Raw genomic sequence first — 12,288 nt, forward strand, 5'->3', positions numbered from 1 at the left:
TCTAAGATCTTTTCGTTGAGAAAAATAATCTTAATCGATTGAACCAATCATTTATTGATAATTTTTTTTTATTCTCCCTAGTTTTGTCCTCCTCGCTAAAAAGAGATTAGTGATTTTATAATTCAAATTGTGGTATTTAAAATAATTATTTTAACCAATAACAATATTCTCAAATGAGACAAATTTTAATTGGAGAATTTTTTTTTTGTTAAAAAAATTAAAATCCAGAGTTTAGTGATTGATCTTGGTGTTTGATTTTGAGAGACCAATTAAAAATTAAAAATTATATATGTTTTTATTTGAGTTATATTAATATATTTTTTATTAACATAAAACATATATGTAATAATATACTAAAAAATTTTATAAAATTTTAAATTTTTTGAATTCAAAATAAAAATACAAGAAAATAAAATGTAGCAAGTAAATAATTTTATTTATAATTTAAGCAATGTTTAATTAAAAAAAAATGCTTCAACAATTGAATGTACACTAATTTTTTTCCTATATTGACAATCAAGTTATCTATAAAAAAACTCATATTCCATCTTATTTAAAAATCTTATTTTGATAATTTTTATAACTGAAAATGTTCACTCAATTCACTAGTTATTATAGATATAAAAAATAATTAAAATAAATTTAATAAATCCATTGATGAGGTAATGTGTTTTTTATTTTTAAATTTCTATCAAAATAAGTCACAGCTATGTTAGAAAAAAAGGATAAATTTTAATGTTTCAATTAAAAATTCAAATTTAATTTATTTTACTCAATAAAATCTAGAATTAAAAAAATTAAATAGAATTTTTTTAAAATTTACATGAATTATGATTTAATATTTATTATAAATCAATCGATTTTAAGTGTTTGTTAATGATAATTAATAGATAAAATAAATAAATAGATATCAATTTAATTTTATTCTTTTAATTTAAAAAATTTAAATTAACTTTCAATTTAAATTTATTTAATGTAAATATATATATATATATATATATATGGATATGAATGGAAGTAAATTTTCAAAAATGTTGGCCCCCTAGCCCTGCTTACCATCCACCTGTGCTAGAGTTGTTCGACAAATTTCTTGAAAACAATCTTACAATTTAACATTAACATGCAAACGCTCGTGAAAGGGAAAAATATACTACTACTACTACTATTAGAAGAAATGTAAAAGGAAACCCACAATAAAATAATTTCCTTGCTATTTAAAAGCATCTCCTTTCTCTAACCTCATAACAAACTCAATTTCTTGTGACCGGTCACTCATCCTCTCAACAACGAGAGAAAAAATACGCACACAAAAACCCTAAATTTTCCTCCTTCAGATGACCAATCATTAACCATTCAAATTTAATTATCTCAAATAATCAAACTTCACGATAATGTATTTCACCTCCGTCGCCGCCACCGGAACGAAGAAAGACCCCAACGGTGGCCAAGCTCTTCTCTTAGGACGCTACGAGATCGGGAAACTCCTCGGACACGGCACTTTCGCTAAAGTTTACCACGCGCGGAACGTCAAATCCGGTGACAGCGTAGCCATCAAAGTACTCGACAAGGAAAAAATCCTCAAAGGTGGCTTAATCGCTCACATCAAGCGCGAAATCGCCATCCTCCGCCGCGTCCGCCACCCGAACATCGTACAACTCTTCGAAGTCATGGCCACCAAATCTAAGATCTACTTCGTTATGGAATACGTCCGTGGTGGCGAACTTTTCAATAAAGTAGCCAAAGGCCGGTTAAAAGAAGTCATCGCCAGAAAATACTTCCAGCAATTGATCTCGGCTGTCAATTTCTGTCACGCCCGCGGCGTATATCACCGTGACTTGAAGCCCGAGAATCTACTCCTTGATGAAAACGGGGATTTGAAAGTCTCAGATTTCGGATTGAGCGCCGTTTCGGATCAGATCCGGCAAGACGGTTTGTTTCATACGTTTTGTGGGACCCCTGCTTACGTGGCACCGGAAGTTTTGGCGAGGAAAGGATACGATGCGGCGAAAGTAGATATCTGGTCTTGCGGGGTAATTTTGTTTGTTTTAATGGCGGGGTATTTACCGTTTCACGATCAAAACATTATGGCTATGTATAAGAAGATTTACAAGGGTGAGTTTAGGTGTCCGAGATGGTTTTCACCTGAGTTAATTCGGTTACTTACGAAGCTTCTGGATACGAATCCGGAAACCAGAATAACGATTCCTGAAATCATGGAGAACCGTTGGTTTAAAAAGGGGTTTAGACATATTAAATTTTACATTGAAGATGATAAATTTTGCAGTGTTGAGGAGGACGATGATGGCGTGGGATCATGTTCGGACCAGTCATCAATGTCTGAATCTGAATCTGAGTTGGAAACTAGGAGGAGAATTGGTACATTGCCGAGGCCAGCTAGTTTAAATGCGTTTGATCTTATTTCATTTTCTCCCGGATTCAATTTATCTGGATTGTTTGAGGAAGGAGAGGAAGGGTCAAGGTTTGTGTCAGGGGCACCTGTTTCGAAAATTATATCGAAATTGGAGGAGATAGCGAAGTTGGTTCGTTTTACAGTGAGGAAAAAGGATTGTAGAGTGAGTTTGGAGGGTTCTAGAGAAGGGGTGAAAGGGCCATTGACAATTGCTGCTGAGATATTCGAGTTGACGCCTTCTTTGGTTGTTGTGGAAGTAAAGAAGAAAGGAGGGGACCGAGGAGAATATGAAGAGTTTTGTAACAGGGAGTTGAAACCTGGGTTAGAGAATTTAATGGTGGAGGAATCACGATCTGTTGCAGCTGCTGCGACCGCTGCTTCATTTTTACCTTCGGATACGGAGTAGAGAGAGAGGAGGAAGGGAAAAGGGTAAGCTTTTCTCTTTCTCTCTGCTTTTCCTTCTTTCTTTTGTTTAGGCTTTTGTATCATAAAAAATAAGTTATATTTCTTTTCTTTCTTTTTGTTGTGCTACTTAGGCGAAGCTTTAGATGACTTGATATATTTATATGATCTATTCTTCTGTCGAGAAGGACAGATTAGATTACAGAGACTTGAATACAAATTTCTACTAATCTTGGCAATTGGATTTCCGGTTTGTATATTCCCATCAACTTCATTGAGAAATGAATTAATGTCACACTTGATTTATATAGTCTTTTATATTATATATTTTGACTGTTAGTATGACAGAAGTTCAATACTATGCATTAGCATCTAGTATGCAATTTTTTGCTTCATCTCTGTTACTGGATTTCTACCTGCAACTTTGGCCTTGCTTTTCAAGCAATAGCACTTGCAGTTATTTCAAGTATGACCTGACTCATGAACTCCACTCCTTTATTCAAAAGCCTTAAACATAAACCAGTTGAAGATTTGGAATAATCATTTTTTAGAAGAAAAAAAATTCTAACCAGCTGAGTTTAGTATTTGCTGCTGAAAACTGAAAGTTCTTCTTAGTTTTAACTATAAGAACTATAAGAATTAAAACCTAATTTGAAACCATAAAAATCGAAGAGCAGATATTTTGTAGGAATAATGATTTGCAGGTTTTTATATGATTATGGAACAGTTTTCGCCTTCTAGTAGTAAATTGTGCCTATCTTTCCACTTAAGGCATTAGATACAATATATAGTTGAGTTGTGTTCTTATGAGATTCTTGAGACCGTTAAAAAGTTTATGCTAGATAAGTAGACTGGGGTCACTCCGCACATACAATTGACCCTTATTAAGTGAAGCAGAAAAGTCTTGATAATCTAAGGTGTCATGGAAAACATCTGCGCGAGGAAAAGGAAACCTATATTTTGGCATGAAGAAATTACATGTCCAAATCTGATAGCTTGGGCCTGTCATGTCTCTTCTCTGTCCATGCGTTGCACATTTGCTGAAATTGGAGCAGTACAAATAACAATGCAATTTCAGCCATTGCATTTCATGCCAAAATTACTCAAATGTCACAATAAAGTTCCAACTAGTTGTCTGATAGTGTGTCTGCTTGTCTAGAGGACTGAAACAAAATTTACTTGACATTTAATTCGTCTGTCGTTGATGTCAATGGAATTTGAATTGGCCCCTGGATTGCGTAGGTATGAGGCAATTATAAGGTTTGGCCATTTATGAGACATTGTTATGACATTATTAAATGTGGCCCCATGTTGTCATTATAACAACCATGAGAAATGAAATTTGGAACCATTTTTATGTGTTTTGTTGCTTTTGATGGTCAATGGCGTAAAATACAAAAATAGCAGTACTCCAGGCCAGCGTTAGATTCGAATTTTTTGGTGTAGCTTGATTAAATTATTATTATTATTAAATTTCTGTAAAAGGTTTCTTTTTCACTGTCACTTGAATGACTCAAATCATTCAAAAAATGGGCTGCAAGAAACTCAAAATCCAGATTTGCTGAAGTTACCAAAGTGGTGCTGATAACATAAAATTATCTAGATATCAATGCTAAATTGTGCTAATAATGTTAGTTTCAGAAGATCTTCTAAATTTAGTTTAGAGGACGTTTTGAATCAAACAATTTTAGTCAAGTGAAAGGCAGCGGATGCCTTTTCTTGCAAATCAAGCTATTATGAATATATGTTCTTTTTGCAAATTGCTAAAACCCCTACAAAAACTATTAACAGCAAAATTAATAATGTCTTCGGTTTATTCTGTTTCAATATTCCTTGTTTTCCTGCAATATTGCCAATGTCGCTTACCATATATGGGAGTGGCTGGTGGCTTGCATTATATGACAATGAAAGAGATTTCATGTATCAATTAAGATTCATTTGGAGATAAGCATAGATTCATGATCAATGTAGAAAGCATGTGCTTATTTACTGTAAAAACACATTGACTTGTCGATTTTTTTTTAATATCTTTACAGGTAATGTTATACTTCATCTCTGTCTACTTTTCTACAGTCCCTCGCGATAATAATTTAAGTCAGGTGAATAGCTACTTTGATAGGTTTTATATTTTTCTTCACATCAATTTTCTGGGTCAATTGCCTTTTTTCCAAAGTGTAGGAAGCTTTAATTATCATTATTCATTAGCACGCCTAGTTATGACACAAATATACGACTTGAAACTGGCTTTTCCTTTTTTGTCATTTTCTTCCTGTACAGTTTCAGTTTTTCTTTTTAATGGACAGCCTTGAATGAATGAGAGACAGGTGGATCAGAAATGAGTGAAAGCCTGCATCACTGATTGAAAATTCATTGGAAATTTTAACCTCTTTTTTATACGTTTGTTTGAATTCTGGACACATATTTTCTAGCATTTATCAAATGAAAATGTTGATTTAGTTTAACATGTTTTTCTTTTTAACATTTCGGTTGTTTTCTTAGCCGAAGTCTATGAAAGATATTAAAAATGTCACAATTCTATGGTGCTGTTTTTGTTTTTTCGAGCTATCTCAATAAAAGATCTTTAAGCCTTGATTTTCCATTTAATTGTCTTTTTCGGATGGAGTTAAATTTGTTTTTCTTGCAAGCTGTTCGTTGTTGTGTTGTGCCAATTTGCATCCTTGATCAAGTATCCATAACTGTAGCTATATCGCTGCCTGTCGTGCAAATAAGTAATGTCGATGTGTTCGCCCCGTAAATTTGATTTCTCAGTAACTCAGGTTAGTTGATGAGAATATATAAAAGGATTCATAGCAGCCATGGGAGTTTTGATGGAAGCAGTCAGGATTCAGCAAGGCTCAGGCATGCGTGAGTTCAAGGTGTTTTCAACAACAAGTTATTGGGGTTACAGAGCAATGTCGCCAAAGTTTGATCACTTAGCTTATGCTGGGGTTTACAGTCCTGCAATTGAAAGAAGACATTCAGACCTTTGGCTTAATAATTTGCATAAAGAAAAAAGTGTAGCAGCCAACTTACAGATATTCAAATATGAACTTTAGTAACAAATGAGAAGCACTACTAAGTACCAATTGATCCAGATACAATTTCCAGTCGTGCTCTGTCGGGCCTACTGGGGAAAATGCTGGCTGCACCTTGGGCCTTGGTCCCTTTGTTTATTATGTTTTCTCATGGATTGGAGACTTTTTTTTTTAATTGTTAAAGACAATTCAATTCCTGGCCAAAATTTACGAAGTTTCTTCCTTCGAAAGTGGGAATTCATCAGCCTGAAGCAGGGGATTCTTGGATTGAATAGGTTGCCAAACTTGCTTCCGGTTTTGCCACTTATCTTTCCATGCTGCAGACGACTACTGCCCTGACAATAAAATCTGAGGATTCTGCTTCTAGTGCCGATCTAAGCTTTTTTAACATCCTACTAATGTATTTGTCTATACGGAGAAAATGCATTTGTGTAGTGTAGCTTCAAAAGCTTAATTGCTTAGTCTTCCTGATACAAGGAAATTTGTAGAGAATTTTGTAGCCGCAGCCCTTACGTTCTAGTTTCAAATTGTAAACACACCTACCTGGTGCTGCCGGTTCTTCCGGAGTGAAATTTATGACTTTTTTTTTTTTAAAGGTGCAATAGATTTTATTCTTTACTACTTTGAAACAAAATAGAGGTATAACCGTGTAAGAAACAAATCCTTCCCTCCAAAAGTAATGTAACCATTTTATGGTTCAGACTCCTGACATTGAGGGTGTATTTGGATCAATAATTTGAAGGAATGATTTCATTTCAATTAAGGTTTTCAAAAATCTAAAAATAAATTTACTTGTTTGAATAGAAATAAGAGAGAACTTCAAAATTTAAGTAGACTTTGGAAACTTCAAATTTCTTCTTGAAATTCCATCTAGGGTTTGTTATAATTATTTTAAATCTTTCATCTCTTTACTACACATATGACCCAATATAAAATACAAAAGTAAAAAAATAAATATCATTTTATTTAACTCTAATATATAATTTTTATTTTTTTATATTATTAATAATATTTATATATTTTTACAAATTCAATGATACTCATTGTGTATTTATATATACATATATATATTTTTATTTTTAATATTATATTCTTCTTTTATAATTATTTTTTTTATCTCATCAATTTTCAATAAACTAAATTTTTTTGTAAAAATTATTTGTCCAAACAAAATAATTACAAATACTAATATTTTAAAATGATACATTTTAAAATACATACATTTCAATTTTTTTTCAAAGTTTCAAAGTTTTCTATCCAAGTGCACATCCACATGCACGGTAAAAGAAGCAACTAGCTATTTTGCCTGTATTTGGTAAGAACATGCACATATCCATTTTTGGCATGTGAACCGTGAATCAGGACGCACCCTGGCTTGGTTTCGAAGATTCATTTTAACAACTTCAACTTCTTATCTGGCCTAAAAAAATTATTAAATTAGGTCGTTGATTAGCTTCTAGTAGGGTTGAGAAAAAAATTTAAAAAATTAAAAAAATTGACTCAAACAGAGATTTTAATCGTTTTGATTTTGAATTTTAAACAATTTGATTTAAATTTAAATAAATAATATTAGCAAAATTATATAATTTTGAAATCGATCGAGTTTTGATAAATCTAAATTAAATGAAATTAAAAAAAAAATTGAAATTATGCAAGTATAATTTTCTATCAATATTTTTAAATTTCACGAATAGTGAATTTCTTCTTAAACATTTTCACATGGCATAAAAATAAACTATACTCATAAAAGATCTCCATTTATTCAAAAATTATACTCAAATCTTTTAATAAAAATCTCTAAAGGTCATAACTTGAGTTTAATCTATTCAAAAATCATAGCTTAATCTTTAAAAAAAAATCATATAATTTAAAAATTATAATTTAACTCTTAAAAGTTTTTCAAAAATCATAACTTAAACTCTGATATAACTTTTTATTTCTCGAAATCGAGATACAGTACAATCATATTATCTTAAAGTAAAATCTTAAAACAATATGAAACTTTTTTTATAATTGTTGAAAAATTTTCAAATAAAATAATCTCCTCACATAAATTTAATATATATAAACCAATTAAATAATAAATATTAAAAAAGTCAGTGTCAACTAATACAACTAAAAGACATTATTTCATAAAATTTTATTTGCGAAGTAATATCTTCACTGGCTAGGTTCTTTTAGTATTTATCATTTTAATCATTTGTAAAAAAAAAAAAGTTAAAAAAAAACAAATAAATCACAGTTCTACAAGTATAAGCTTATATACTTTATCGAATCAAGTACCATTTTTTATATATATATACATATAAATCATTTAGAAATATCATTCAAATTATACTTCTAAAACATTTAAATAAGTATTCAAAGGATTGATATCATATCAATTCATCAATTATAATTCATAAAACATGATCAAGATCTAAATCATGAATCAATTTTAAAAATTGTAAATTCATCATCATAAATTATCATTATTATTAATTCATTATTAGTTGCGATTACTACTATAACTCGTAATAATGATCGTATCAATAATTTTATCCTCATGAGCATTGGTAACTGTTATAATCCGTTAGCCAAAGCTTTATGCTAATTATTATAACCCATTAATCATTAGTATATGATTATGGCTATGCTAACTGCTCTAACTTGTTAACTAGAGTAATAAAACTAGTTCTGGTGTTGATGATCCCATTTCTTAAGAATACAAATTCGTAGCTATCATAAAATTATTATTTAAGCATAAATTAATTTATCATTTTAATCATCGATATGATCCATCATTTATATAGCAAAAGTACAAAATAATCATATGTTTGATTCTATTTTCATATATAAAAAATAAAGAAATAAAACTTTCACTCATTTAGAACATAAATATACATAAATTCGAAAACAAGTAAAATATATGAGATTCTATTTATCTCGTTTTGATTCCACCATTTATTTATTTTTCAAAACAATTAATGTCATATTTAAGATCATTTCAATACATCAAATATTAATCTACATTTTTTGAGGCTATTTATGTTAAAACAACTAAATTATACAAGAGTTACTCAAGTAACTAATACTAGCAGCATGAGCTAATTTCATTAAAATGATCATATCTTAAAATATATAACTTAGAATTAAGATTTTTTTAGTACGTTATAAACTAGATTCGATGAGTTTTTTAATCATATTTGGCTTACCTTTTAATTTCATATAAATTAATTGTAATACTTTTTGCAATTTATGTGATATGCTGCTACCATATAACATGTATACTTTCTAATAAAAATTAAATATTTATTTATAGGATACTTAGAATTCAGTTCTGAGTATTTCTTTAGAAAATAAACTCAACAGACTTTCTAAACATATATGGATCAATTTGTAATTCATTGTATAAAAATTAAGAGAATTTTCATAATTCTTCTCTATTACTTTTGCTAAGCAATCTACACATCCTTAAATAAAAATTAAACAACTCTTCATAAAAACTTAGAATCGACTTTTATTTGTTTCGTTGGAAAGTAAATTTAGCATTTTCAACAATATATAATCTACTTATAGTAATAATTTATCCATTGATATAAAATTTCATTTTAATTTATTGTAGTAGATAATAGCATCTCATATAAAAACATAATTTCTCTTTCAATTTTTAAAAATTCAAACCTCCACTTTTAACATTTAAAATCCACTAAAAAATCATCATTAAATCTTAATAACATGAAGTAAACAAAATTCAATAATTTACTCAAATAGATCATGAAAATTAATGAAAGATTTTATAAATTTTTTTAAATTTTTTCTCATAAACTTCAATTCTAAATAATAGTAATTAATATAATATTTTTTTAAATAAAAAGAGAATGTATATTAACATTTAGGAAATTAATCTGATTATAATTTTTAATTTCAAATCCTTAACTTAATTTTTTAAATTCTCTAACCCTAACGAAAATAAAAAAAAAAAAAAAAAACTCTCAATTTTTTTTTGTGTTTCACACTAAATAAAAATGATTAGATTTTCTCTTATAAACTATCTTAACTCCTTTTTTTTAGTAATTAATCTTTTGATTAAATTAATGAATTTTGATAATATATTTTGAGAATACTCTAACCCAATTTTCATTTGAGCCGGAGTACTAGAGTGGAGGAATGTCTAGTGTATTTTTAGCTCGCTTTTTGAAAACCGTTGAATTGTTGTACCCCAACTGTCCCCAACAATTAAAAAAAAATGAAAAGAAAATCATGTCATCTGGACTGTGCTATTGCTATGTTGGCCAGACATACAAATCGCAGGTTGAACTTGTTTAAAGTAATCTTATTTTTTTTAGAATTTTATTAGAAAAATTAAATTTGTTCATGAACTAAAACCCTCTTTACAGTTGGAACTTGATTAGACAGAAACTAAATCTACGTACAAAATAGGAAAAGAAATTGTAACTCAAGGAGCGCAGGAAGCTCTCTTTCTGGCAGCAATTACATGTTGTAAGGCAAAAAATCAAAGCAGGTTCTGGCTATAATTGTTGCTGGCTTGCTGCTCACTTCCTTGCCAAGTCCACACTATATCCTTCAGCGAAGGCTTCAATCCTTGGTTACAGAAATTTTTATATTCCAAGGTATCCCCGGCAGTTTTCTTTAACTCCACCACATAAAAAGAAGGCGTAACTTCAAAAATCTCAGCACCTATACCAAGCTGTCCCTTTCTCCCTTCCTTGGTGCCTTGCAATTTTACCTTTCCATCCTTATTCTTGATGCTAAAACTCTCCGTCTGAGCTATTTGTTCAAATTTAGAAAAGATATCTGTGGCTGGTTTTCTACTCGTAAATCGTGAATAATCCCTTTGATTAAAATCTTTCTCAAACAAACCTGATAAATCAAAACCTTGTGAAAGAGATATAATATCAAAAGCATTGAAAAAACTCGGCTTGACAGGGCTTCTTGGCACTTCTGCTTCGTCCTGAGAACTGCTTTCACAACCTGAAGAGTCAAAAGTAGCATGAACATCGCTAATTAACGAGTCTAAGCTACGAGCGAGAGGGGATGGTGGTGGGGTATCAATATGTTTATACCCTTTCCTAAACCAACAATTTTCCATGAGCTTGGCCACCGTGATTCTTTGGCTTGGATGGGGATCAAGAATCCTTGAAAGAAGCTTCCGAACTTCTGGAGGAAACCATTGTGGGCATTTGAATTCTCCTTTACATATCTTTCTATACATTTCCATGAGATTCGGTTCATGAAAAGGAAGAAAACCTGCCAACAGAACGTAAAGAATAACCCCGCATGACCAAATATCAGCCTTGGCTCCATCATATCCTTTCTTGTTGATGACTTCTGGTGCAACATAGGCTGGAGTTCCACAAGTGGTGTGAAGAAGGCCATCTTGTCTCCTTGATTCTTTCAACGCACTCAAGCCAAAATCCGAAACCTTCAGATTCCCATTTTCATCCAGGAGGAGATTCTCTGGCTTCAAATCCCGATGATAAACTCCCCTGCTATGGCAATAATCAACGGCTCCAATCAATTGCTGGAAAAAGTGTCGGGCGGCATCTTCCTTGAGCTTCCCTTTAGCAACCTTGTTGAAAAGCTCACCACCTCTGACATATTCCATGACAAAATATATCTTGGACTTGCTAGCCATGACCTCGTAGAGTCGAACAACATTGGGATGCTTAACAAGGCGCATAACTGAGATTTCACGCTTGATTTGATCTATCAAACCTCCTTTCATTATCTTCTCTTTATCCATAATCTTAATGGCGCAGCTTTGGCCTGTTCTCAGGTTTCTGGCGTAGTAAACCTTGGCGAATGTCCCTTGCCCGAGTAACCGCCCCAGCTCAAACCTGTGCATCAATACTGACCCTTTCTTCTCCATAATGTCTCCTCCTGCTACAAAAAATGTTCTGCAAGTAACAATGAATTAATGGATAAAACCATCTATTTTTTTGAACATTTTGCTATGGTTTCCTTGGTTAAGAAGCCAAGACAAATCGGTCAAAAATTTTGAACAAAGGAGGAGAGAAGGGGCAAAGAGGCTGATTCAAAATTTGCCTTACCAATAGGCACTAGGCACTAGGCACGGCTAGAAATAATCCCCTTTGAAAATGGCACAAAACTTGGTTTATTTTCTTTCTAGCAAATCCGCAAAAGCTTAACCATTCATGTATCCAAAAAGAAAAGGCAGACATGTTCAAAAATAGCACAAGTTGGGAGAGCATCTATATTGAAGGGCTGGACATAATTTCCTCCTATATATATATAGTAATTTTTAGAGTGCCGATGTTTTGGATCAGGGCTTGGACGGCCATAATTATTTGGTGGGGTAACCTTTGGTTTTCATACACAATGTATAGGAACTTCGAAGAAAATGCTACCTTCCTCTAGACGGGGGGCTGTTAATTCGATTAAACTTTAAATGATGAGAAAGAAGTGGCGGAGATCCGC

The 12,288-nt window shown here is 31.4% G+C and overlaps 1 protein-coding gene and 1 pseudogene across 5 annotated transcripts; one reads left to right on the forward strand and one right to left on the reverse strand.

Moving 5' to 3' along the window:
• Positions 1 to 1,250: 1,250 nt before the first annotated feature.
• LOC111274967 (CBL-interacting serine/threonine-protein kinase 12 pseudogene) lies at positions 1,251 to 5,700 on the forward strand (annotated as a pseudogene). Of its 4 annotated transcripts, none has more exons than XR_016334107.1 (3): positions 1,251 to 2,839; positions 4,849 to 4,911; positions 5,582 to 5,690. The product of XR_016334107.1 is annotated as a CBL-interacting serine/threonine-protein kinase 12 pseudogene, transcript variant X1 (transcript). The 4 variants fall into 4 exon arrangements; XR_016334108.1 differs by having other exon boundaries at positions 5,590 to 5,677; XR_016334110.1 differs by lacking the exon at positions 4,849 to 4,911 and having other exon boundaries at positions 5,590 to 5,700.
• A 4,441-nt stretch (positions 5,701 to 10,141) lies between these two features.
• On the reverse strand, positions 10,142 to 12,030 carry LOC111274966 (CBL-interacting serine/threonine-protein kinase 20-like). Its single transcript, XM_089755261.1, has 2 exons — positions 11,901 to 12,030; positions 10,142 to 11,747 (listed from the first exon to the last, which is right to left on the reverse strand). Exon 2 carries the CDS (start codon positions 11,717 to 11,719, stop codon positions 10,343 to 10,345), a length of 1,377 nt encoding a protein of 458 aa, XP_089611387.1. The 5' UTR covers positions 11,720 to 11,747; positions 11,901 to 12,030; the 3' UTR covers positions 10,142 to 10,342.
• Positions 12,031 to 12,288: the final 258 nt, after the last annotated feature.

Source organism: Durio zibethinus, chromosome 26, assembly GCF_047325235.1.
Source record: "Durio zibethinus cultivar Kanyao isolate XHJ-2024 chromosome 26, ASM4732523v1, whole genome shotgun sequence".
Classification (NCBI taxonomy): domain Eukaryota; kingdom Viridiplantae; phylum Streptophyta; class Magnoliopsida; order Malvales; family Malvaceae; genus Durio; species Durio zibethinus.

What these genes read in the sequence shown, in the direction of transcription:
- LOC111274966 (XM_089755261.1), bottom strand. Translation starts at nt 11,719, where the DNA reads ATGGAGAAGAAAGGGTCAGTATTGATGCACAGGTTTGAGCTGGGGCGG.